The sequence below is a fragment of the Arabidopsis lyrata genome (genome assembly GCF_000004255.2).
Source record: "Arabidopsis lyrata subsp. lyrata unplaced genomic scaffold ARALYscaffold_9, whole genome shotgun sequence".
Lineage (NCBI taxonomy): Eukaryota > Viridiplantae > Streptophyta > Magnoliopsida > Brassicales > Brassicaceae > Arabidopsis > Arabidopsis lyrata.
The window spans coordinates 1,210,285-1,237,699 of NW_003302547.1; the positions used below are offsets into that span (position 1 = coordinate 1,210,285).

The 27,415-nt window shown below is 34.6% G+C and overlaps 4 protein-coding genes across 5 annotated transcripts; 1 reads left to right on the plus strand and 3 right to left on the minus strand.

Annotated features, from left to right (window-relative positions):
- Positions 1–1,229: 1,229 nt before the first annotated feature.
- Positions 1,230–3,858, minus strand: LOC9299355. 2 transcript variants are annotated; one of them, XM_021020103.1, is made up of 9 exons: positions 3,660–3,858; positions 3,521–3,578; positions 3,251–3,424; positions 2,952–3,121; positions 2,688–2,868; positions 2,425–2,612; positions 2,214–2,339; positions 2,019–2,131; positions 1,230–1,789 (listed from the first exon to the last, which is right to left on the minus strand). In XM_021020103.1, the coding sequence occupies exons 1-9, from the start codon at positions 3,682–3,684 to the stop codon at positions 1,391–1,393; spliced, it is 1,434 nt and encodes a 477-aa protein (XP_020875762.1). In that variant the 5' UTR covers positions 3,685–3,858; the 3' UTR covers positions 1,230–1,390. The 2 variants fall into 2 exon arrangements, with proteins under 2 accessions (XP_020875762.1, XP_020875763.1); XM_021020104.1 differs by having other exon boundaries at positions 3,521–3,569; positions 3,660–3,839.
- Positions 3,859–4,165: 307 nt separating this feature from the next.
- LOC9299356 (serine/threonine-protein kinase MHK) lies at positions 4,166–8,194 on the minus strand. The gene is made up of 18 exons (XM_021020105.1): positions 8,011–8,194; positions 7,325–7,614; positions 7,159–7,237; positions 7,014–7,082; positions 6,846–6,935; positions 6,612–6,750; positions 6,420–6,522; positions 6,262–6,314; positions 6,112–6,178; positions 5,771–5,879; positions 5,618–5,683; positions 5,437–5,505; positions 5,290–5,347; positions 5,090–5,194; positions 4,964–4,998; positions 4,822–4,867; positions 4,655–4,733; positions 4,166–4,566 (listed from the first exon to the last, which is right to left on the minus strand). The coding sequence occupies exons 2-18, from the start codon at positions 7,330–7,332 to the stop codon at positions 4,431–4,433; spliced, it is 1,311 nt and encodes a 436-aa protein (XP_020875764.1). The 5' UTR covers positions 7,333–7,614; positions 8,011–8,194; the 3' UTR covers positions 4,166–4,430.
- A 10,679-nt stretch (positions 8,195–18,873) lies between these two features.
- Positions 18,874–20,931, minus strand: LOC9299357 (chloroplast envelope quinone oxidoreductase homolog). Its single transcript, XM_021020797.1, has 4 exons — positions 20,694–20,931; positions 20,053–20,194; positions 19,830–19,921; positions 18,874–19,734 (listed from the first exon to the last, which is right to left on the minus strand). The coding sequence occupies exons 1-4, from the start codon at positions 20,757–20,759 to the stop codon at positions 19,045–19,047; spliced, it is 990 nt and encodes a 329-aa protein (XP_020876456.1). The 5' UTR covers positions 20,760–20,931; the 3' UTR covers positions 18,874–19,044.
- A 2,265-nt stretch (positions 20,932–23,196) lies between these two features.
- On the plus strand, positions 23,197–24,713 carry LOC9299358 (serine/threonine-protein kinase OXI1). The gene has a single exon (XM_021019821.1). It carries the CDS (start codon positions 23,429–23,431, stop codon positions 24,542–24,544), a length of 1,116 nt encoding a protein of 371 aa, XP_020875480.1. The 5' UTR covers positions 23,197–23,428; the 3' UTR covers positions 24,545–24,713.
- Positions 24,714–27,415: the final 2,702 nt, after the last annotated feature.

Genomic DNA, 27,415 nt, shown 5'->3' on the forward strand with positions numbered 1-27,415 from the left:
ACTAACGAGTTGTTAAATGTTGTGCAGATACAAGCTCTAAATGCCCCTTCCACAAGCAAGAAAGTACTCATGACCACTTGGAGTACCTGAAACACATAGAAGAGGCCTATTTGAGTCAAAGATCAAGGATAAATTGGCTAGCGGAAGGATATCATAGCAGAGTCAAGGAATTCTCAAAACTCGATCAGATCCTTCACCTGGTCCAGATGAACTTACCTCAGGATTCTATACAGCTTCTTGGGGAATCTTAGGGTTCTCCACTTCTTGAGAACATCCTTTATGCTGACTGCTATAAACTCCACCATTCTTACCTTAGTGCCAAAGAAACCACGAGTGTCAATTTTTTCCTTGTGTAACACTCTTTATAAGGTCATTTTTCTCAAGATTTAAAACCCCTACTGTTAGTGGAAAACTCTATGCTAGCAGCAGAGATCATAGAGATAAAGGGCCTAAGAGAATAACTAATAAAGTTGACATTGCTAAAGCATTTGATACAGTAAGTGGGAATTCATATTCTTCTGTCTAAGAGGTCTACAAGTGCCAGAATCTTACCTTAGATGGCTTGACTCTCTGTACTCCAGCATTTAGCCTCTATTTGTTTCTTGCAGTTTACTAACACACCTATGTCTTTGAAGATGATTTACTCATTTCCCTACAAGGATCTGCGGTTTCTGTATCTAATGCTCTTCGGGGTGTTACAAAGGATTTTGAAACAATCTCGGGGCTAGCTTTAAGTATCACCTAAACTTCCTTCTTCTCGATCAATAAACATTGAGTCTACCACATTTGTACAAAAAAGCTGACCTTATTAAATTGCAAACCCTTGGATAAAAAGTTAGTAGTATGGAATGGGAGAAGTTGCAGGTTTTGGACGGATAGTTGTGGAACAGAGCCTCTAGCCTTCGAGAATCACGACCTTTCTTTGCCTCCAAGCTACGTCTCCGATCTGGTCCAATCTTCTTCACTATCACAAAAGCTAGGTTTCAGTTCGTTGGTACGGTTCATTATTGGTTTCATGTCGTTGGTACGGTCAAATATAACCAGCTGGTTAGATTCTAATGAGAATGAGATTGGACAAACCTTGTTTAAGGCATAACGTGTTCTTTGAGATTCATGTTGGTTACTTTTAACTCTTTATTGTATTTGATAAAATTATTTAACTGTGAATGTCCACACAAATTGCAAGAGTAAGAATAAAGATAACAATCCTCATGATGTTATTCATACGATATATAAAGTGAATCCCATTGAACCGGTAAAACCAAACAAATCCATGACCTTACAGTTTATGCGGTCCAAATTTTTAATAACATCTTATTTTATATTTACTAGTTTCCACACTATCAAACTTTATTTTAGCATATAAAGATGTTAACGCTCACATACATTTTCATTCAACGTACCACAAGCGTCGAGTTGTTCGCCAATCAAAGCTTGGTTCGACCTCGGTCACTTTACCTTCGTCGAACCATAAGCGTTGCGCTATTTGCAAATCAATGCTATGGTCACTTTCAGGCACAGACTCAGACTTAGGATGTTGAACGCATGCAAGGATTGGACCTCCCATGACCTGCTGAGGCACTATGCGACGTATCGGCTGGGCCTCATGTGTGAGGTTGTTTAACCGTGGACTTGGGAATGTAAGCAGTTTGTACTCAGCCTCATGCGCTAATTTTTGGCCGCTTACGGGATTATGAGTAACAACCCAGATTGAAGCCAATGCCATGAATAAAATCAGAGCAATTGATATTATGTCTAATAAGATGATCCATTTTGTGAGGCCTCCAACCTGAAATTAATTATATCACCCCCACAAATTAAAAATAAAATAAAAATAAGAATAGTAATTAATTCACCAAATTTAAACCGGTTCACTGCGATATATGGTCTCCTATAGCTGTTCAATCCGGATCAATTAAACCGGTCCAAAACAAACCGAAAAAGAAAGAGATCTAACCATCTATCAGATCGATCATGTTTTGAAATCGAGAGGTAAGAACTAAAGATTAAGCAGAAACCTTTGATATGGTGAAGTTCCTTTTGGGAAGAAACACAAAATTCTTATCAGCATGGTCAAGACTATAGCATAGCAAGTTGCAGATTGTTAGCGCGGTGGCTATGTCCCGGCTTTCTATAAAAACATATGCAATTCATTTCAATTACCAAGAAGAAGTATAACCGTCTGAAAAATGTGCTTGAAATGGTTTTGTCACCTGGAATGTCGAATATCTGTTTGGCAGGTGGGATACCAAGAAGTTCTCCAAGGAAAACTCGAACTCGAGCACGGTCCTCTAGTGAAAGCATATCTCCATGAGTCATAACTACTGCTGGCTTGTCATCTGAAAAAACATATTCAAGTTATTTGAGATTAAAGAACAAAAGGCTATCTTGAAACTTAAAGTTTATTCAAATGGACTAACCAACCTTTAAATGATAGTAACGGACAGTTAAAGGCCGTGGATATCATATGAGCATAGCTTGTTTCACATTCCATCGATTTCAAGATTTCGACCGCATTAATAACAAAGATAACGGAATTCACTTTCCTTCTCTCATAACCCGTACCACCATCTCGGATGAGTCTATCCTTTAAATCCGAACTATCAGATGTCCTGAGCAAATAAAAACTCAGTAAGGTAACCAAAACAAAACTGATTAAAGAAGAATAATCAAGGTAGAATCGAAACCAGATGACAGGTTCGCCGTGATGCACGCCTTTTGTCATCCACTGCTCAATCATACGAGTGTTATCAGATGATGAGATATGGCTCAAGCCACGAGTGTCATATAGGCAAAAGGAAGCAGAACCTCCTCTTGGGATCATATATTCCTGAACAAAGAATGTTCCTCCTTTAGACTGCGTACCAACTGCGATTCGAGAGCACAAAACATCATTAATCTCACCTTTAAAATATAAACTATATTAGAGATTAGAGGAAAATATACTATACATGATTCCTGAGCTCTAGCTGGGAAAAACTCATCGTCTTCAATCACTCTTGAAATCTTATTAACAAGGCTACTCTTCCCGGCTCCTTTCGGACCAACTAACATGATCGATGTCGTCTTTGGAACATCGTAATCGCTCAGTTTCACATCAGACCATGATCCAGGAGTATATCTATGAATTATTAAACAATAATAAGCAAAACCATAATATCATAATTCAATTTGTATGATCACTAAGTAGAACTAATTAACACAGATTTTCCCTAATTAAAATGAATAATAAAAAAAAAAAAAAAAAAACCTCAAAATTTCATTTCTGGCTTGTCTAAGTTTCCGTTTGCTGCTTCTGAGCAAAACATCATAACTTTGAAGAATCTCTTGGTAAGATTTTTCTCTTCTTCTCAAATCAGTAACATGATTAGAGAAATTTGCGAAATTATCTTCAGAAACATCATCCTTAAACCCTAAATCATCACTACCAAATAAAAAAAACAACCCATAATCACTTTCTTGATTATGATTATGATCATACTCAACAAAAGTTAGTGATAGAGATTAAATAATAATATACCTGAAACAACAAGAACAAGGAGATGATGATGATCTTGAAGATTCTTCATCTACAAAATCTTAAAAATCATTTATTTTTCTTTAAATCAAACATGCAAACACAGTAGTTCAAGAAACAAGAAAAATATAGAGAAATTTACCATCTTTGAAAGTATCACCACCCATGGCTACAAGGTTTCTTATTTGTTCTTCGTTTTAGAGATTTCTCAAGACTTAGTAAAAAATTCAGAATCTTGTTTTGATAAAAGTTTATTTAAAGAATCTTTTTATATTCTGTTCTATCTCCAAAGTGACTTTTTTTTTTCTTTTTTTCAATATCTTTGGTTTGTTTGTTGGACTTCTTCTCTTTACTAATTATGGAATAAATTTCACATCAAATAAAGAGAGATTAAAATAAGTAGCGTAATTAACATAAATATATTCTTAAATTTTCGTCAAGATAAGACAGATTCACAAGTTAAAGACTTTATATTAAAATATGATGGAACCAACATTAATGAAACGAAAATGATTACATAATTATTTATGATAAGGACACATCAAGATTTGAATGATTTGTTTGGTTATTATGGGTTCCAAGTTGGAACTTCCAACAATAATGTTAACAAACTCTTCTGATATCAGAAAAAAAAAAAAAAAAAAAAAAGACAAACAAGCAAATTTCTCTCTTTTTCATATATTATACAGAGACAAGAATTGGGAGATTATTTGTTTGATATGATTTAGCTCAAGCTCTAAGAAGAAAGTGCATCACCCAAACCTCAATTTTTACAAGTTAAGAACCAATAATAGGTGACAAAAATGAAAAATCTAAAAACTTTCCTCTGTTTTGTTTTTCCTATCTTGTTTAACTCAAATCTTTCGAAACCTCTGTGTTATTTACTTTTTTACTAGGGTATGGGTTTATTAGATCAGAGGTAATGACTTTGTTGAAATGGCGCAGACACAGCCATCCACGGGCGGTCCAACATATTCGGTTGCACTGATGATGTCATTGTGAACCCTGTCGACTGCGGAGGTCCCAGTGTTGTGTGATGCTGCATTGGACTGCTCAAAACAACAACAGAAAAAAAACTGATTAGGCATTTTGTCAACACATAACTTCAATGGATCGATAGAGGCGACTAGACCTCACCTGAAGGACAGAGATAAAGGAGATGATTCAACTGGAGTGTGGAGGCCGTTTTCATCAGGAGAGAGCAGAGACCAGAAAACTGTAAATGTTCAAACAGAGATATTCAACAACTAATCCCAGAGAATATAACCGAATCTGCAGTTTATCATATGTTTAAGTCTCATCACCTGATGGTTCCCGATCATTATTTACCCCGGGGAAAAAGAGAAAATTCTGCATTTGTAAACCACAAATTCAGTTGGATTCATTACAACTCATACGAGGTTTAACAATCCTATTTTAAGTGACGTTCATTGCGTCTAAGCTTACCTCGCTCATGTCGTGAGATACATTCGGCACCATTTCTGCAAAACAAAGATTTGAATCCTTGCAATGTCAACTAGTGTCAAATAATGTGACCCACTCTACACGAAGGAATGATACTTAGTTACTTACCTAGTTTAGGAGCACTTGGTTTTACAGCCAGTGTCAAGCCAAGAAAACATTCCTCAGGTTCAGTATTAAAGTCCCAGAGATTTAGCTCGAGATTAGGCATTGCCGCTGCAGAATACGACAAATTTAATTGGAATTACTCTTGCGGTCTTTTGCGGTCATGAGCAGCACACATGAAGCAGAAATGAAGAAAAAAGCCTCACCCATGTTATTAAGCCTCAGCTCAAGGTCATGGAGAGGATATGAAGCCTGTGTAGCCATCTGTTCAGAATAGATCAATACATTTTTGATTATACATATAGAGAGTGTGTGAGATTGATTCAAAAGAAGCAAAGCAATTTTCAAATTACACTGAAAAACGGATGATTTAGTGCCTGATCAGCAGTTGGTCGTTTCAATGGATCCCATGAGCAAAGTCGCTGTGGATTCAAAAGAGATACAAATAATATACGAAGTCAAGATATTGAAAGATGATAACTTTCTGAAGAATGGTAAGAAATATCCACGGGAAGAGTGAACACAAGAACTTACATTGATCAAATCAATAGCTTCAGGAGCAGCATTGGGGAGTAGATCAGCAATTCGTGTCTGCGGAAACTATCACAAGAAATTCGAAGACTAACGTCAATATTTACGTACAATTAGTTATAATAAGCAACTTATCTTTTCATTAAGAACTCTTACTTCTGTGTGACTAATACTCATTATTCGAGATATGCTTTTCGCTTCAGGGAGGGTGGTCCAATCCGGCTTGCCAAGAACACAGCAGATCTTGTATAATTGATCTATCTCACTGCTCATAAGGAAATCATTATATCAGATTTCACTGAATGGTCTATTTTTAAGTGTATACACAGATTTGACCATACAAGCTAAAATGCAGTATTAGAATTCATTGTACTGATAGAATCACTTCAGCTTAGAACACTAAGTAGCAACAAACTACACAGCGATTAAAAAATTATCAACGCAAGAAAACTACGCGCAGATTATGTTTGGTCAAAGTGAAAGGGAAAAGAATTCACCTTTCACCAGGAAATAACGGAGATAAAGCGTAAAGCTCAGCTAATATCGCCCCCACTGCCCACATGTCTGCAGTTCTTTTAAATATTAGCCAAACTCTTTTGACATGATACTGAAATGTGATGCAGCACAAAAAGAATTCACAAACGTACCAACTGCAGGAGTGTATGATGAAGACTGTAGCAAAACTTCTGGAGCTCGATACCTGTTGCAATCAGAGCCAATTATAAGTTATTTAGTCTATCGTTTACCTGATACCACATACATTCATGCAAGAATGCAAATGTGATATCAAAGAGAAATCACTTACCAACGTGTGGACACATATTCAGTGTAAGGAGGCATAGATGCAACTTCTCTAGCGAGCCCAAAGTCAGCAATTTTCAGGATATTGTTGGTCACCAGCAAATTCTCTTCAGAAACAGAACAAAACTTGTTTGTCAGACATTCAACGAGCGAAATACAATTCAATTAGTATAATATAAAAGTTAAAAAAACATACCGGGTTTCAGATCTCGATGGAAATAACCGTTTTTATGCATATGTGCGAGCCCTTGCAGCATCTGCGACATAAAACTTCTAATTTCTCCTTCAGAAAAAGGTCGTTCCCTTTCTTTCATTATATGGTACAGATTGTGGTCCTAGTCAAATCATTATCCAAGATCAATGAGAATATATTCTCTAACATAAGAGTAAAATATCCTACAGAGGAAAAGAAACCGGAGATCGCCTTTACCATGCACTCGAAGATGAAAAACAGCTCATTATGTTCCCTCACAATCTCCTTCAACTTTATGATATGAGGATGATTTAGCTTACGAAGAGCCTGCAAACGTAAAACTACATCATCATCCTTGAACACAAACATAGAGATTATAGAAAGTAAACTACTGAGCCACCGCACCTTTACTTCTCGCAAATTCACACACTCTTCCCAATAATAAAACTTTCTCTTCATCTTTTTAACAGCAACCTGAGGCAAACATAAGGTAAGATAGAATTAGCAACAACATTAGACAAGTGAAAGAGAGAAACTTTCAGCAACTTACAACTTCATATGTTTCCAAGTTTACAGCTTTATATACACTACCACAAGTACCATCACCAAGCTCTTCCAAAATCTTATACCTACATAGACCAAAACCACAAGTACCATCATCACTTTCTCAAAACCACACAAGTCCAACATATATGCAAACAAGAACAAGAACAAACCTTTCCATGATTCCGTTTATTGGGGCGATACAACAACGATTAAAAAACCCGTCAATTGACCTCTAATAACCTCCACCTTGAAGAATAGTTATCTACTCTTTGAACACAAGAACCGCCACAAGATTGCATAAACGGTTTACTTGTTGATTGTAGTATGATATAGAGATTGTAATCAAGAACCAACTTCTCATCATAAGACTGATTAATCTGAAAAGTTAGCAACATTGTTCAAAACATAAAAGACCAATCAATAATCTTCATCCACAACGAATCTCCAACTACGAAGTTATCTGCAAAAAAAAAAAAAAAAAAAAAATTAATCAAATCAAATTCTGTAGAAAAAAAAACAAAATCTTTTGTTTTGAATAATGATGATTTAATCATATCTAGATCGGTTATTAAGAATCTGGAAAAAAAAAAAATTCAAAGAATTTGCAGAGTTAAAATTGAGAAACATAAACAAAAACAAATCAAATCAGAAAAAAAAAAAAAAAAACTTACATGAAGAAAACAAATAAAAACATAATCTATAAAATTTGTTTCTTTTTCGTAAATACTTTTATGGATAAAAATTGATTAGTTTTATAAGAATTTGAACAGAATACTTTTATGAAAGTAAAATATTCAAACAAAATAAAGAAAAATAAGCTCAAAATCTATGATGATCGAGTAGAATTGTTCCTCACCATTGATGCGGAGAGAATCAGAATTTGAGAAGAATTAAAGGATCTGATGAAGAAATTATAAGAATCATCAATGTCGTTTATGTTTTCGGAAAATTAAAATTAAGAGAAACCCAAAAAAAAAAGAGAGAATAAGAGATAAACTATAGGTGAAGAAGAGAGAGAGAAATAGCAGATTGCTTAGGAAGCCATGGGAGAAGAAGAAAGAAAAAAAAAATTGAAGAAGAAGAAGAAAGGAAATAAAAAAAAATTAATTAATTATTTAAATTAAATATTAAAGAGGATAATTATTGATTTTGGATTTAAATTAAATTTTCGATATATTATTATTAAAATAAATTGGGAAAAATAAAAAATGGAGGAAAATGCTTGGTTGTGGTGGGGAAGGGAACGGTGGTCCCTTAATAGTGATATTAAATATTGTGGTTTTTTGACAAATTTTGAAATGACGAAAATCTCCTTGAACTACTGTTGTATTTACCAGAAGATTCTATTGGGATAAGAATTGACGTCTTGACGAGGTTGTTTAGACCTGGGCTTTCGGTTAACCGTTCGGTTATCGGTTGGGTCCATTCGGTTTCAGTTCTTTCGGTTTCAAAATTTAGTATCCATTCGGATATTTTGAAATTTCAGTTCGGTTTCGGTTTGGTTTTGGTTTTTTCGGTTTTAAAATTTAGTATACATTCGGTTATTTTGCTTAGGATATTTTCGGATATTTCGGTTATTTTTGAGTATTTTCGGATATTTTTGAGTATTTTCCGATATTTTTGGATATATTTCGGTTATTTTTGAGTATTTTTACTATTTTATATATTTTCCAATTATTTTTAATTATTTGGTCTATAAATAACTAATTATTTTAAAAATATAAATGTATTTCGGATATTTCGGTTATCCGAAATATTTCAGTTCGGTACCGATTCGGTTACGGTTATTTCGGTTATAGAATTTAGTATCCATTCGGTTATTTTTAAATTTTCGGTTCGGTTCAGTTCGGTTTTTTTGCTTCGATTTCGGTTCGGTACATTTGGTTCAGTTTATTTGCCCATGCTTAGGTTGTTAATGGGTTAATGGGCTTTGGAAATTATTGGGTTTGTTTTATTTTCGAAATTTTTAGCTCATCAATGAGTCCAATCTAGATAACCTTTTTTTTTGTCAACTAAATCCAGTTATCCAGACAACCTTAGACTCACATCAATGGTAGTCTCTTAATTCTGTTCTTACTTTTAAGTTGTAGTTCTTAAAGGAAAAAAATTAATTTAAACAATTTTAATTTCTAGAAAACTTAATAATTATTGCAAATGATAAAATTTGAAACATACATGATAAACAATTTATAACATACATGACATAAAACTTAATAGTTTTAAACTTGATTGTTGCCAAAATTTGTCCATATATGCTCAACCAAATCAGATTTCAATTGTTGATGCATACCTCGATCACGAAGTCGAGTTCTAGTGACCATCATATTTACGAGATTTCAAAGTTACAAGATTTGAAGTGTTTTGGTTTTTTAAAAATTTGGTTACAACAAATATATAGCAAAGTGTTTAAGTGGATAAAACTCGACAAAAAGAAAAAAAATTTTGGTTTAATATTTGAGTCGAAGGTCACAATAATCGGAGTCTCCTTTGATTGTTCCCGATTTGAGTCGAATCGCTTCCGGTTTCGCAGTCAAAGAGTAACGCATAAAAGAGAGAGAGAGAAACACTGGATCGATTTATTTTCGGTTTAATATTTTCTACATTGTCCACTCACAGGATGCCACGTCACCATCTCTTAGCATGGCTTGGGTCTCTTATATAAGAGACAACTCTTAGTATTAAGCCCAATTTTGCATTTATTTTTTTACACAAATACACTTAAGAGTCCAACTAAGAACCCATCTTTGGACATGTTCTTATGGCTTTGGTATATGCGCAGAAAATGTAAAAGAATATTAAACATTTTCAGATCCGTGTTCTATATGTTGCATGAAAAAAATAGAAAACGGATACACACAACTGTGTGTGGAACTACAGAAACGATTTTTATAAAAACTATAGAAAACGAGTACGTTATAGAAATATATAAATAAAATTTAAAATATATAATGAGAAAACTGAACTATATTTAAAATAAATAAAAAATTAAAATAACACAAATTCAATACATAAATTAAATAGCTTCACTAAAGATTAAAAAAAAAAATCATAACGTTCAAGTATACTAATGTCTTCTTCATTCGAGGAATAAATTGTTCAGCTCCGCTAGCAGAGTTATGGGGAGTGTACTATGGGTTGTATATAGTTTGGGAGCGAGGAATAACGCGTCTTGAGCTGGAAGTGGATTCAGAGATTGTAGTTGGTTTTCTAAAGACAGGGATAAATGACTCTCATCCCCTGTCGTTGCTAGTACGTCTGTGCCATGGCTTCATATCGAGGGACTGAATAGTCTGTATTGTTCACGTGTATAGGGAGGCTAACCGTCTTGCAGATGGGTTAGCGAACTATGCGTTCTCTTTACTTTTAGGTTTTCATATGTTTCATTCTAGATTAGAGGCTCTCAATTTGATTATTCTTGATGACGCTAATGGGACTGCGCGCCCGAGATATATTCGCATGTAATTTTTATTTTTATTTCAATAAATTATGGGAGGCATTGTCTCCCACTCTCCTACCAAAAAAAAAATGTCTTCTTCATTCCAGTTTTGCCAACTTATAAAGTTAGGAAACGTAGTTGTTTATTAAATTACTAAATAAAAAATGAGAAAAATGTCAAAAACATTTTTATTTGTCAAAATATGTCTTATTTTTAAAGAGAATCTAAAACAAATAGGATGAGAGAGTAACTCATAATGATTTAGCCCCAATTTTGTAATTTGGAGAATATATATTAAAGACCATAAATATGGATGTTTGTAGTTTAAGGAAAAAAATCAACTTAGCTTGATGGGTAATATATATAGGGCAATTGACAAAAATAGCACCAAAAAAAGTTTTTCTTCCAAAATTAGCATAAAATTTCTAAAATTCCACAAATAGCACTATAAACATCAATTAAACTTAGTTAAAATATAAGATAGATATAAAAATGAGAGCAAACACTAACCTAATATTAAATTGAATCAAAATTTCTTTTAAATAGTAGAAATATATACCCTAAATTGGAAATAGAGAACCCAAATATAATACTACAAACTAATATTAAAAATAAAAAATAACTTTTAAATGGTGGAAATATATACCCTAAATTAGAATTAGGGAACCCAAATAGAATACCATAAACTAATATTAAAATGAATCAAAATTTCTTTTAAATGGTTGAAATATCTACCCTAAATTGAAAATAGAAAACCCAAATATAATATTTTAAATTGATTTCTAATTTATTTTGGTTGAATAGATTTTATATAAAAATTGTGGTATTATTAAAAAAAGAAACTAATGATAATATTTTTAGAACAAAAACTTCATAATAAGTCAACTAGTGCTATTTTTGGAAGTTTATGGAGTGTGTGCTATTATTGTCCATAAAACTTGTTTTAGTGCTATTTTTAGGAATTTCTCATATATTTATGGATTATCTAAAAGATAAGAGGTTCAAATATTATTTCTGAGTTTCATATATTTAATCTAAACGACGTTGTTTTGTGTAGTTTAATATAGAATCTCAACGAAAATAATTTGTTCTGTTAGTAAAGTTAAAGACGTAATTTATTTGGCAAAATCAACAAAAGGTAGCGATTAAAATGGAAAGTCAATCAAAATAACGATTAAAATGAAAAGTCAATAAAAGTTAGTGCATTATTTTACTCGATGCAAAGTTAAGGCTTTTTAGTATTTTTTAACAGTTGAGAAATTTTTTTTATTTTTTTCTCTAATTTCTTATTTATTTTTATATCTGGACGAGTACAACACCGAATTGAGCATCATGTTGGTTCGATTTGTTTTGTGCTAGTTGGTTTTGTTCCTCGGTTCTTCGTTTTGAGAAAATATTTGTCGAATAAAATTGATAACGAAAAAACAGAGTAAGAACAGAGTAGGATCAAAATAGTATTATTGATAACTCTGTTACAACGTTCGCAAAAAAACGCAGCAACACATCTCACCTGCAAGAGTCTCACAACGAGAAGCTCCAGCAAAACGATGAAGAAAATACCAGAAAGTTCTAGAAGAATCACAACAATGATCTTTGCATAAAGAAAGTGTGAGCTAAACATGTGCTCTTATACTAAAAGGTATTTGACGGCGTCAGCAACGTCTTCCGTCTCTGTTAACTCTCAAGTTGATCCTTAACCTCCAGCTCATCCATTCTCACGTGCTCTTCTCCTTCACACGTGCGGTGTATAAGCTTCTAGAAGATAGCTACATCAAAGCTCCCCCGTTTGAAGAACCTTGACCACAAGGTTCAAAGGAAGGAAACTTCTTTTGTAAATCATAGAGATACTCCCAAGTGGCTTCTTCTACTGATTCATTGGTCCATTGGATGAGGACCATTGTAGCAGCTCGTCCTTGGCGTTTAACCATTTTGCGATCAAGAATCACTGCAGGTTCCTTGACAAACACGTCCGAGATGATAGAAGGGAGTTGTGTTAAGGTCAAGACATTGCCCGCTGCAGCTTTCAGTTGAGACACATGAAAAACAGAATGAATAAGAGAACCTGGTGGTAGAAGGAGCTTGTATGCGACGGTGCCACAACAGTCAATGATCTTGTAAGCTCCATAGTACTTTGGTGCTAGTTTCTGATTAGAGCGCATGACCACAGAGCCTTGACGATACGGTTGCAACTTGACAAAGACAGAGTCACCAATCTGAAATCTCCTTTCTGATCTATGTGCATCCGCTGATTGTTTCATTCGATGTTGAGCTCTGAGTAAATGAAATTTCATAAGTAAGAGCATGTCTTCCCTTTCTTGAAGACTTCTTGCAACCACTGCGACCTTTGATTCTCCTGGCAGGTAAGGTAAGTGAATAGGAGGTGCTTGCCCATACACAGCTTCAAAGGGGGAAACTTGAATAGCAGTGTGGAAGTTAGTATTGTACCAAAATTCAGCCAACGACAACCAACTGCTCCGAAGATGTGGTCTCTCACTGCACATACAACGTAAATAAGTTTCAAGGCAATGGTTAACCAGCTCTGTTTGCCTATCACTTTGAGGATGGTAAGCACTTGAGAACTTTAAATCAACTCCTTGAAGAGAGAAGAGCTCTTGCCAAAAGTTACTGAGGAAGACCGTATCTCTGTCACTGATGATAGACTTGGGACACCCATGGAGCTTGAAGACATTGTCCATAAAATCTTGTGCCACTGTGACTGCGGTGTAGGGATGGGCAAGAGCCATAAAGTGAGCCGCCTTAGTGAGTCTGTCAACAACAACGAAGATCACTGATTTACCCGCAGAAACTGGAAGGCCATCAATGAAATCCATGGAGAGATCAGTCCACACTGTGTCTGGGATAGGGAGTGGCTGGAGAAGGCCAGGCGAAGCTACAGTGTCGTATTTACACTGCTGACAAACGCCACAACCGCGGATATAAGCCTGAATGTCAGTAGCCATACCCTTCCAATAGAACAACCCTTTAACTTTCTGGTGAGTTGCATCTCTTCCAGAGTGCCCACCACTACCTGAACAATGCATCCACTGAAGTATCGAGTTCCTCAAGCTGAGATCATTAGGGACCACTATCTTACTTTTCCTTCTTAAGATAGACTGAGTCCATGAATAATGCTTTCTTGCAGCTGGATCTTTCTCCAAGTCAGATATTAATTGTTTCAATTCAGCATCTGTTTCATAATGAGCCTGAATATCCTTGAGCAAGTCACACTCCAAGACGGACATAGCCATGTGTAGAATCTCTGCACCATCGACTCTAGGCAAGGCATCAACTGCCACATTGTCTTTTCCTTGGCGATATTGTATCTCATAATCGAATTCAAGGAGTTTTGGTAACCACTGCTGTTGAATAGGAGTATTTAAACGCTGCTCCAGAAGGTACTTTAAACTCCTTTGATCCGTTTTGATGATAAAATGGTTAGGAAGGAGGTAATGACGCCACTTCTGGACTGCAAAAACAACTGCCAAAAGCTCTTTTTCATAGATAGAGAGGTTAAGTTGCTTTCCTTTGAGATGGCGACTGATGTATGCAAGAGGGTGACCTTCTTGCATAAGTACAACACCAATTCCTTGTCTGCAAGCATTTGTCTCTACCAGGAAAGGCTTGTCAAAGAGAGGCAAAGCCAAGACAGGAGCGTTGCACAGAGCAGTTTTTAACTGGAGAAATGCTTCTGCAGCCTCTGGAGACCAAGCAAAGGCTTCTTTCTTTGTTAAAAGTGTCAGAGGCCTGGCTATAGTACCAAAGTTCTTGACAAAACGGCGGTAATAACCTTCTAAGCCCAAGAATCCCCGGAGCTGCTTGATATTTGTGGGTTCTGGCCATTCTGAGACTGCCTTGACCTTGTTAAGATCTGTAGAGACTCCTTTTGCATCAATGTAGTGACCCAAATACTCCACTTTATTTGTAGCAAAAGGACATTTGCTCTCCTTAGCATATAGGCAATGTTCTTTCATTCTTGAAAAAACTTGTTGTAAGTGAGTCAAGTGTGATTCCATTGAAGAGCTGTATATTAAGATATCATCAAAGAATATCAAAACAAACTTGCGAAGATAATCTTTGAATACCGCATTCATCAAGCCTTGAAATGTTGCAGGCGCATTTGTGAGTCCAAAGGGCATCACCACATACTCAAAATGACCACTATGAGTCTTAAAAGCTGTCTTATGAATGTCAGCCAGATCCATGCGAACCTGATGATAGCCAGCACGTAAATCGATCTTTGAGAACACACATGAACCCCCAAGCTCATCCATGAGGTCCTCAATGAGTGGTATGGGAAATCTGTCTTTGATAGTTAGGCTGTTAAGGCCTCTATAATCAACACATAGACGCCAAGAGCCGTCTTTCTTCTTTACCAAAACAACTGGAGCCGCATAAGGACTTGAACTCGCTTGTATGGTACCACTTTGTAACAGTTCTTCCACAATCTTGTCTATCTCATCCTTCTGATAAACCGCATACCTATAAGGTCTTTGATTAACTGGATTAGAACCTTCAATTAATGGTATTTTATGGTTGTGGTTAGCACGAAATGGAGGTAAGGAAGTTGGTTCTGCAAAGATATCTGAGTAGGCTGCTTTGAGTTGGTGAATCTTTGTGAAAGAGCCGGCATCACTGTTGTCTTCTGTAATTGCATGTACACTCCATTCTCCTGTACTTTCTTCCACTGTTTGAGCACAAATCATAGAAAGCTGAATCTGATTCTCCTGTGACTTACTGAATTTCAACTTCCTGACTTCTCTGACGCTTCCTTGCTTTGTACCATGGAGAAGTACCTTTTGCTTACCCCACATGAAACTCATTTCTAGCTTTTTCAAATTCCAAGTTATGTCTCCCAATGTTGACAACCACTGTACCCCAAGCACCACATCATATCCCCCTAAAGGAATTATCATGAAATCTGCTTGAAATTTTGTTCCCTGAAAATCCCACTTAAACTGATCAACCATTCCCATCACTTTCAACTGACTACCATCTGCTACCGATACCCGAGTTGACCCTGCAGTTCTCTTCTTAACTCCCAACAACTCAGCTGTTTTAGGATCCATGAAATTATGCGTTGATCCCGAGTCCAACAACACAAACAGAACCCTCTTAGCATGAATACCCCTCACTTTCATTGTAGAATAACCCGGCACTCCTGAAACTGCACTGACTGAAGCTTGTGGCCTGCACACATCCCTCTGTAGAACCATTTGTGTACCAGGAGTGTTATATGGTTCACTGTCACTAGCCTCTGACTCTTCTTCTACTTCAATCATAAACACATGAGTTTTCTTGTGTTTCAAATAATGATCTGGTGTATATTTTTCATCACATAAGAAACACAATCCTTTAGCTCTTCTTACACTCATTTCCTCATGTGACAAAAATTTCCTTGCTGGTTTCTTGACTTCAGTGACACCTGACTGCTCCTGTGGCTGTGGACTCCTGGTAGTGGTTTTGATTGTAGAGCCACTCCCAGAACTCCTATTGTTACACCACTGTGCTGTGTGTGACTTAAGTGCCATTGGGTGTGCCTTCTCATATAATCTGCCCAATAACAAACACTGCCTCACAGAACGAGGCTCAAACATCCTGACATGCATATGCGTGTCTAATCGCAACCCAGCTAGATAAGCTCCCACCAAATAGTCTTCTGATAAGTTTACCCTTGTTTTGATCAACTCAAATTTCTCATGATACTCCTCAATACCATTAGTTTCCTGAAGTTGCTTGAGCTCTGCGATGGGATCTTCCAACACATCCTCAAACCTCTCCTTGATTTGTATCTTATAAGCTTCCCAATCACGCAACAAACGCCTGTTACATAGTTCCTGCATCAATGATTGATGCCATGTAGATGCTCTTCCATCAAAATGCAACGCAGCTAACTTAACTTTCATATCCAAAGGTGTGAAATCCACGTTGAAAAACTCCTCAACCTTAGACAACCATTCTCTTATCCTATCTCCATCAAACCGAGGAAAATCGACCTTACCAATACGCGTGATCCGATCACGTTGTTGTTGTAGACATGATCTAGATCCACGATATTGTAGATCCATCATCGCAAAGACCTGACGCACCTGATACCTGTGGAAGTTTGTTCTCCACACACTTCTTTCCACTGGATGATGCTTGTTGTGACGGAATCATCTTGATCATGTCAAACATATCAGCGAGAGTTTGTTCCAGCTTTTTGTTTTGATCCGCCACCTTGAGCTCCACCGCGTGAGTGCGATTGAGGATCTTCTCGATCTTTGACTCCAACGTTGTTTCAGCTGCACGATCATCGGATGAATCTCCTTCTTCTCCACCGTCAGGTCGCAAAGCTTTAGATCTCGTTTCAGCCACCATTTTCAGATTGTTTTCCGAGCACCGATTAGCTCTGATACCAGTGATAACGAAAAAAACAGAGTAAGAACAGAGTAGGATCAAAATAGTATTATTGATAACTCTGTTACAACATTCGCAAAGAAACGCAGCAACACATCTCACCTGCAAGAGTCTCACAACGAGAAGCTCCAGCAAAACGATGAGGAAAATACCAGAAAGTTCTAGAAGAATCACAACAATGATCTTTGCATAAAGAAAGTGTGAGCTAAACATGTGCTCTTATACTAAAAGGTACTAGATTGTTACCCGCGGTGTACCGCGGGTTAATTATTTGATTTTTTTGTCTTTTTATAAACTGATAAATTTGTTGTATATAATATTTTTTGTTGTACATTGCGAGTCACATGCGTTGTAACTAAAAATGAAAATTTTAAGTTGTATTTGTTTTGTTTAGTGTTTAAAATTGTATAATTGTATTTTGATTTGTTAATCCCAGGATTTCACCCGTGATATATTATCCCGTATTAATATCAATCCAAATCCGACCCGTCCCACCATATAATCATGTCCCGTAAAATTAAACATCATTTTGTTATTTCTTTTAATAACACTTTTATTTAAAAGACATATAATTCGAGTCAATTTAAAAGTTTGCTTTCAAATAGTTTGTATAATATATATATATATATATATATATATATATTCAAATTAGTGTGTGTTTTTAGACCAACCCGTAAAAATATTTTAAAAATGTATATTAAAATACTAAATAATTGTATTTCGATTTGTTAATTTTAAGATTTCACCGTGGTATATTTTCCCGTTTTAGATAATTGTAGAAATTAAGAAAATATCTGAATGACTCAATTCCGGGTCAGAGTAAAAAAAAAATACGACCTGATTAAAAGCGCAAATTTGTTTTTCAAAAATGTTAATATAGATTGTACACATACTTTTTTCTTCATCGATTGAGTAATATATGTCCGTTTTAAAAAATTTGAATCATAGCATATGCAGAAAAAAATCGAATTTTTTTTATTAAGTATATATATTTTATAATAGTTCAAAATAATATATATATATATATATATAAGATCATATAAAAGTGAAATGAGAATCATATATTTATGTTTTAATTAGGTAGAGAGGTTTTAGGAAATTAGTTCAAATTTGTTATATTAGCATTAAATAATCATATTTGATTTCTGTATCTATAAAAATTGTAGAGAATATGTCATAAATAAAGAGTTTAGGTATAGTAATTAGTTGAGAAAATATATATTTTTTAGATTTTATTGATTAATTTTCGTTTTTTAATTTTGTCAAAAATAAAGAAAGATCCGATTGAAGATTTCCGGATCAAAATTAAACAAAATTTGACCCGATTAGAAACCCCAAAAAGTGTTGCAAAAATGTATAGTAGATTTGACGGCGTCAGCAACGTCTTCCGTCTCTGTTAACTCTCAAGTTGATCCTTAACCTCCAGCTCATCCATTCTCACGTGCTCTTCTCCTTCTCATGTGCGGTGTATAGGCTTCTAGAAGATAGCTACATCAAAAATCAAAAGAAATCGGTTCAATTTGTTTTGATAATCGTTTCAGTTTGAAGCAATTTTATTCAAAACTTTTTGTTTGGTTTTAATCAAAGAAATTAATTTTAAAGGAAACTCGGTATAGTCCGATTACATTTGATATATTTCATAATTTCGATTAGTTAGATTCTTCAACTATTTGATATAAACCAATTAAAATCTAGAAAGAAAAAATCTTCAAAAAATGAAAAACATAGTACCAAACCGAACCGAAAATCAAAATAAATTTGAAATTATGCTGAGCGATTTACAGCTTATAAACGTCAAACGAAACCATACCTAATTGCTCAGCCCTAGAAAATTCAACGATGTGATAGAATTCGATTCCATGCTCAATGTCGGTTCAACATCAACGATGTGGTAGAACAAAAATACCTAACAAGTATTATCTATACCAAATTTTCTTGTCATACAAATTTCGACATACTCGGGTATATTAAAGAAAACAACATAAAGCAATGTGTAAACGGAAAACAAACTTTTTAACGTCTATTATCACAGACAGTCAAAGATGGCAAAAAACGCTCTTATGGCTCGACAATGATCTTCCCAGTAGCATGACCATCGATACTTTTGGCCCAAGCATCTTCCGCTTTGCTCAGAGGGTGCTTCGAGTCAATCACAGTCTTCACTTTTCCTTCTTTCAATAGATTGACCATAAACTCCAAATTCTCAGCTTTTGGGATCAACAAGAGCGGCACCAATTGCTTCTTTGACATGGTTACTTTCTTAACCGCATAAGTCCACATGGCACTAGGCCCCGGTGTGATATCTATCACCTTCCCGTTTTCCGACAGATTTGGTTCAAATGTTGAAAATGGAATCCCGTTTGCACAATGGACCACAGCGTCATATTTCTTACCTGACGGACTCTTGAGGGTAGCTCCCTCCGGAGTCTTGTAGTCGAGAACCTCATCCGCTCCCAACGATTTGACAAAGTCTATATTCCGGGCACCACATGTAGCGGTTACATGAGCATTCGCAAGTTTTGCCAGCTGGACTGCATAGTGACCAACCCCACCAGATGCTGCTGTGACCAGGATGTTCGCCTTCTTGCCTGTACCATCCAACTTCAACCCCGCAGGATTAGTAAGAGCTTGGAGAGCGGTTAGACCCGCCACAGGTAAAGCGGCTGCTTCAGCTGCTCCCACTTCTTGAGGTCTTTTGACAGTCAGCTTCTCGCTTGCAACAGCGAACTCAGCAAGTCCACCTCCACCCTGAAAACAACAAAATCAGTTTCTCTTTTCATGTTCCAAGCTAATTAAAGTTTCTACAACATTCTGCAATGGCTTGTCTGTCTGAAAAAACATACTAGATGGCTAAGAACCGCTACAACTTTGTCACCAGCCTTGAAATTCTTGACTCCTGATCCAACCTCAACGACTTCTCCAGCAACATCAGTAGCTGTTCAAGAAAAACATCGACGGTTCCACAAAACCATACAAGAGAAATTACACCCAAATCAGTAATCGCTCTAAGCAAAATAACCTTTTTCTTCTGTACACAAACTAAAATCTTCGAAGCTATTAGCATACCAGGAATGCAGGGGAACTTTCGGGGCAGAAAAGGCCGAATCATTCCTTTCTGAATTTTCCAATCAACAGGGTTTAAACTAGTAGCTTCTAATTTCAGGCAAACCTCATTACTCTTCGGTGTTGGAACCGGAACTTGAACATGCTGAGAACATATTCAGATAACCACGTATTAATCATCAAAAGAGTACACAATACACATACAAGAATGCATCACAGATTAAAAAAAAAAAAACAACAACAACACTACAAAAACAGATAATGTTACCTTTGAATCAGAAAACAAATACACAGATGAGAACACTAACTACACATAATAATCTTAATCAATGATACTTATGAAAAAAATCAATCTAAATCAATGCATCATGTAATCTAGTGGCCTCTAAAATTCAATCGAATTGACGAAAACATCGGTCTGTTCATGTGGTTTCTGTTTCATTGGATTTTTCAAAATCTCCCAAGTTTCTCCAAAATCAACGAAAATTTGACACACTAATAAACATCCGCAGAGATAATCAGAGAAGAAATCATTGACTAGATGCAAAATACACATAAAATCGAGACGGTATCGATAAACAAAGAGAATCAAATCGCAATAACACAGCAGCTTAGAGGAATATTTAGAAAAGAAAGATTAAAACCTTTAAAGCGGCGGCGCCACCACCGTACGAGTCGTACTGAAGAGCGTGCATGAGTTTTCCGGCCATTGATGAAGGTTTTGAACGACGACGACGACGATGATCTCTGAATCGAAAACAACGGTGCTTAAGATATTTGTTCTCGGTTTTACGCGGAGAGGCTTAAGGGGTAAAAGCGGTATATCAAATATAAAAAATGGTTGTGAATTTGCCACGTCACTTCAAGTATTGAAAGGTGTTTGACGGGGTGCGAATTGATGATTTGTAGCAATCAAGTGTTACGACACTATGGGCCATCACTCGTTGATCTAGTTTTGAGCTATCATGGGCCTGTGTGGGCTTTCATAAATCCACTGGCCAGTGATTTTTAGTTATCCAATAATGATCTTAGGACGTTCCATTACATTGAATATTTTTTTTATTATAACTTTTTCTTGTGCAATGTCACCACCATTCATTCATGTCCGTAAACCCTTTTAAGGGAAGAGAGCATCTTATATCTAATAGTTTCCTGCTCAACCACTGTGGTTATGGTTGATATATTTGGATGTGGTCTGGCAGATTGTATATATGGTTGGTTCCTACGGTTTTAGGGACTCAGCTTCTTAATTTCTCGCTCAGTCTTGTAATGTATTTCTTCGTTTGGGTGTCGCAACCAAACCTAGCATCTAAACAAATGTTTTTAGCTAAGATTCAATTCCTCCTTTTCGCTTGTGGAGGCTGGGTTTAATGTGCAGCTGATGATTTTTATAAACCTGGTTTGGGCTGGTTTGCTCCCTACTTGTGTGATATGGCATTCATCCATTTCACCTTCATGGCTAGTTGGAATGCCTTGCTTCTTTTGCTATTTTCATTCCAACTTTCTCTTATTAGTATGATTAAATCTTTGATATTCTTTTGGAGGTTCGTTGTTGTGTTTACTTTTGAGTTTAAACTACAAAAAGTTTTTGGATTTCCTACTACGTATATTGTAGAAAAACAATAGGAAATTACTATATCCTATCGTTTTCCTGCAAAAAATATGTTTGTTAGTAATTTTCCAAATATATACTTATTTACTACCGATTTATTACCAAATAGATAATCATTTATAATAATATTTATTGAATTGATAGTTGAAAAAAAATTCTTACAGTAATTTATAAAACCATAAATAAAATCAATAGATTACAGTATTTAACATTTTCAACAGGTATACAATAATTGTCATACTATTCAGTTTCATAAAATATAGGTGGAAATTTCTTTTGAACTTCCTATGACCAATTTTTCAACTGAATTCTACCAATTTTCTACCGAATATTTTACGGAAATTGATAGGAAATTTCTTATCACTTTCTAATCAGGCTCGTCTCTACCCCTAGGCAACATATACATTTGCAATGAGTCCAAAGTTATTTTTAGAAATTTTTATTTTTAGTTAGAAAGTTTTAATTTTTAATGGTTTTACTAAGGGCCCTCCAATAGATTGAGACGGCATTAATGATATTTTTTCGTAGAAAATTTCCTATCAATTTTTTTCCACTTCCATTTTTCGTCAAAATTTTGTAGGTAATTGGTAGAAAAAATATATCTTCCCTTTTTCTAACTCGATATTCAGAAAAACTCTTTGAAAAAAATAAAATCTTCTTACTGTATTTGCATATGAGAATTGCTGAATGAAACCATGTGATTTTCATAATATTATTTAGAAATTATTTATAAATATACACTCTTATGTACCATTCGTTGTTTTTTTTTTTTCCGCCAAGAATCTTTACTCGTTTTAACTTGTTTGTTAGTTTGTATATTGATCAGAGCCGTGTCTAGGATTACAGACACCAGAGGCGATGTTATAAAAAACCTCAACCCATATAAAATAATTTTTTGAAAAAAAATAATTTGTGAGACCAAAGCGGGTTAATAGTCTTCTTATAAATGGGAGATCAAATTAGAGGTGCATGTTAACCATATTTTTTCGAAGGATTTAGGATTTTCCCCAAAACTAAACGCTACCTAGATATATAAAACAAAGTTTATAAACTACTAATCATCATCATTCCAAACAAATTGAGTAAGAAAACCCAAAATGTAGTTATAGTCTCTTTTATAAGTTATAATTATTTATTTATTTTGAAAAATTATAAGTTATAATTTAGTTTGTAAATCATAACTCATAATTACTAATTTGAAATGTAGTCTCATTTACTTTGTTTATGTTTTATCAAATCTTGTATTAATAAACAAAAAGCACGAAACCAATATGAAAACAAAAGTTAGAAGCTTAGTTGATTTTTTTAAAAAATGGCCGTAGGCCAATGTTTCTATTTTTCCTTCATAGCCACGGGCCTGGTATTGATTAGGAAGGTTAAAAAACACGTTTTTTTAATTTTTTATGCAAAATGTTATTTGTAAGTTGCGCATTTTAGTTGTGTATTTCTATGGGAAATTTTCAATTTTACTAAATTTGATGTTTGAAATGAATGAATACATTTGATGCTTTGACGACAAAGTAATAGTGATTCGAGAAGGAGTAAAATAGTAAAAGAAAGAAAATTCTACGTAAGCTTTTGCTTTTTTCTTTTTTGTTAAAACGTTTATTCAAGTCTTTCCCGGCAAGGAAACAAAATCTATACGGACCTACCATTAGAAAAGCTTAACCGGTTAACTCCTTCTTTCCTATAAAAACTGCCTTAAAGAGAACCAAAGGACATTGAACCATAACAAAATAATCAAAATAAAGTCTGAGGATTCCGGCGATGAACCACCTCTCACCACCGGAGAACAAGATCCCGACTCTCAACTTCGACCATCTAGAGGTTTTCTCAGCCCTTGGTCGTGGATCTAAAGGAGTTGTGTTCCTCGTAAAAGCCGATAACGAATGGCTTGCTTTAAAAGTCATACTAAGAGAATCAATAGAGACAAAGAAGACAAAAGATGAGTACAAACGCATAAGTTTCGAACAAGGAGTGTTGTCTCGTTTCGACCATCCTCTGTTTCCACGTCTTCATGGTGTTTTATCTACTGATAAAGTTGTCGGTTACGCGATCGATTACTGTCCTGGACGAGATCTCAATTCTTTAAGGAAGAAACAGTCGGAAGAAATGTTTTCCGATGAGATCATAAGGTTTTATGCGGCGGAACTTGTGATCGCACTTGAGTATTTGCATAATCAAGGAATTGTGTACAGAGATTTGAAGCCAGATAATGTGATGATTCAAGAGAATGGTCATTTGATGCTTGTTGATTTCGATCTTTCAACGAATCTACCTCCGAGAACTCCGCAATCTTCTTCATCGTCGCCGAGACTTTCGACGGCGACGAGAAAAGAACGGTCTTTGTTCGCATTTTCCGGTTTTTGTAACTCCGGAATCTCCCCGGACGACTCGGTTTCGAGAATCTCCGAGTCGTCCTCGTCGGGAGAGAAGTCGAATTCGTTTGTTGGAACAGAGGAATATGTTGCGCCGGAGGTTATTACCGGGAGTGGCCATGACTTCGCCGTGGATTGGTGGTCGTTGGGAGTGGTTTTGTATGAGATGTTGTACGGAGCGACGCCGTTTAGAGGATCGAACAGGAAAGAGACTTTTCTTAAGATATTAACTGAACCGCCGAGTTTGGTCGGAGAAACGACATCGTTAAGAGACTTGGTAAGAAAACTGTTGGAGAAAGATCCTAGCCGTAGGATTAATGTGGAAGGAATCAAGGGACACGATTTCTTCAGGGGGTTAGATTGGGATTTGGTGCTTAAGGTATCACGACCACCGTATATTCCGGCGCCGGGAAATTATGAGATTTCGAAAATCGACGTGGAGAAATTCGTCCATGAAATATTTGCTAAATGTGAACATAATGGTAATAATTTTACTGTCTTTTAATCTTAATTTATTTTTGAAATTGTAGAAATATTTGTCGATCATATGATTTAAGGTAATTGCCCAACTGGCCATTTACATATATCGAATATTCGATAACATATAGAATATTATGCCAACTAGCTTCAAGAGAGCTCTTTGATATTCTTTTCTTTTTTTAGTTTTCACTTTTGACATTAATGTTTTTTTTGTATCTATCCTATTTTTGTGATATTATTATATTCGATTTAAGAGGATTTTCTAAAAAGAGAAGAGAAAATCACAAATGCAAATCTTGGAATATGAAAAAAGAAAGAAAGAAAATTCAAAATTGGGTGGTTTAGAGAAGGCACTAAAAGAAGAAAAGTGAAGCAACAGAAGATGTATTAATGAACTGTTTTGGCGGTGGCATCATCAATATTCACTTGGAGTTTGATAATGGACCTACTTCTTCCTTTTGTCCTCTCTCTATTCTATTTTTTAATCACTCTTCAATAATGATGATTATTCAGAGTCATCAATAGTGGACTATTAGACTCTACTATTCAGTAATCACAATACCAATATAGGTGGTTGATGTTGAGTTGTTATTAAATCACTAATGTTGAAACTTGAAAGTGTTAAATCGGTTTCTTATGAAGTTATGATGCTGACCCATTGTTTGTCTCTTTTTCTTCCAAGTTCCACAAAAGAGTATAGTGTTCTTCAAAACAAAGCAAAAAAGAAAAATGGTTTTCGATTTTTTTGCCCAAAACATTGATTCGTTTTATAATACTGTTGTTAGCATAAGCCATGACTTTTTTTATGTGTGAGACTATATTTTATTATTTTACTGACTAAGTTTGGCTCAATATATATACAAGTATATAACAACGATTGGACTATATATTATTTGACAACAAATCATGTAACTTACACGTTTTCTTTAAATCAATCATATGAGAATATGAGATTAAAGATATGAGGTTTTTATTTTTGGTTGCAGCTACATAAAGACTCGTAAAATAAATACATGAGTCTAACTGTTGATTCTCTATATATGTGACTATCCTTTTTTTTTTTTCGTCAACAGCTTAAATAAAATAGATGCTCAAAAAAACCATTCCTGGAGAATGTTGTTTACATAAGTGATATGATGCGTTTCGGTACGAATTTTTTGTGCCAAATTATCCGCTTTTACATTTGCGCTACGCGGAATTAATGATATGGGACTACACGAACCATGTGATTATAGTAATTAGATGACAAGAGATGAATAATTTTTTAGTGAGTTTAATATTTGTCCACAGAATATATATTTTCTCAACCAAAGCTGTGATTTGTTTCGCGGTGGCATTTAAGAGAGTTGTTGTCTCTCACATGTTTTTTTTTTTTTCAATAAAGGTCTTTCACATGTTTTTTCAAAATTAGATTTATATTTTAGAAAATAAAGTACAAAAGACACCACATATCGATTCTTCTTAAATCAGCCCAACCGATGAGTAAATGTGAAAACAAAGAAAAAATAATGTGATTGGTTTACAACCAATTTCGGAAACTAGCCGAAAAGAAGACTCTCATATTAAGGGATGGCTAAAAGAGCTGAGAGGATCCTAAATGTAGAGTACTTACTACTTAGAGATTAGTAAAATCTCTATAAATTAGTACTCGAAAACTAATAATTTTTATAAACTAATAAAAAAGTTTCAGTCTCAATCGGAACAAAAATGTAAAAAATGAAACAAATGATAAAATAGTAAAATAATATTTTTTTTGAAAATTTTATGTAAATATATTATTTCATTAGTATCATAAATTAATAATTATATAAAATTTTCAAAATATAGATATTACGTATAAGAAAATTTAGGAAAATACGACTCTAATATTATTATTTTTTCTTAAATTTATATTAGTTCTTGGTAGAATTCATTTATAATTTTTTTAATGCATCTAAAACTTTTTGTGTTGTTTCTATACATAATTATTGTGTTTAACTTGTAATTGGATTTAAAAAAGATATTGATTATAACAAAAGTCAAATCTCTTTATAAGTTTATAATTGTTAATTTAACGATAAATCAATATTTCTATAAATTAATAGAATATTACGTTCCCAACATTATTAATGTATATAGGTTTTACTGTACAACAATTATCACACGATTTGGAACATATCCAACATAGTTATCCTGACCCGGATTTTAATACGTCTATGGTTGAAGTATTGGTTCATAATATTTCATAGTCGAATATCCTGAATTTGATTTATTTTGATATATTTTATTTTATTGGGGTTTTATTCTTTGAATCATACTTTACAACAAAGAAAGTTTGCATATGCAATATATGAATGTAAATACTATTGTTTCTTCATAATGATTTGGTGGAAGAGATGTAACATTACACACATCTAAGACTTTAAAATAAATGGAAGAAGGTTTGTACGCATGCTTCACAAGAGTTTGTGTGAATGTAAACATACATTGAAATAGTAGTACAAGAAATTTGATAATTTTGTGACTTTCTTTATGTGTTAGCCTGAGTTGTTGTTAATTAAAGAGGTGTGGAGAGTCTTCTTTGATATTGTTGTATGTATATGATATGTTTATAGTAGGAGCAAACTTGAATGAGATTAGAAAGGTGAAATTAAATCTCTTTGCAATCAAGAGAAAGAAGTTGAGGTCAATTTGCAAATCTTATAGAATGCTAGGTTTTGAACCTAAGTTACGTGTGTTTATTCTATATATTTTATTTTGATAAAAATTATGTACGAGTATTTAATAGTTATTAACATTATATATTAGTGTTGGTAATAATAAACATCTATTTAGTCAATTAAAAAGTAACGGTTCTAATATTTTAAATTTTAAATTACTATTGAGGCAGAAATTTTATTTTAAATACACAATTCGA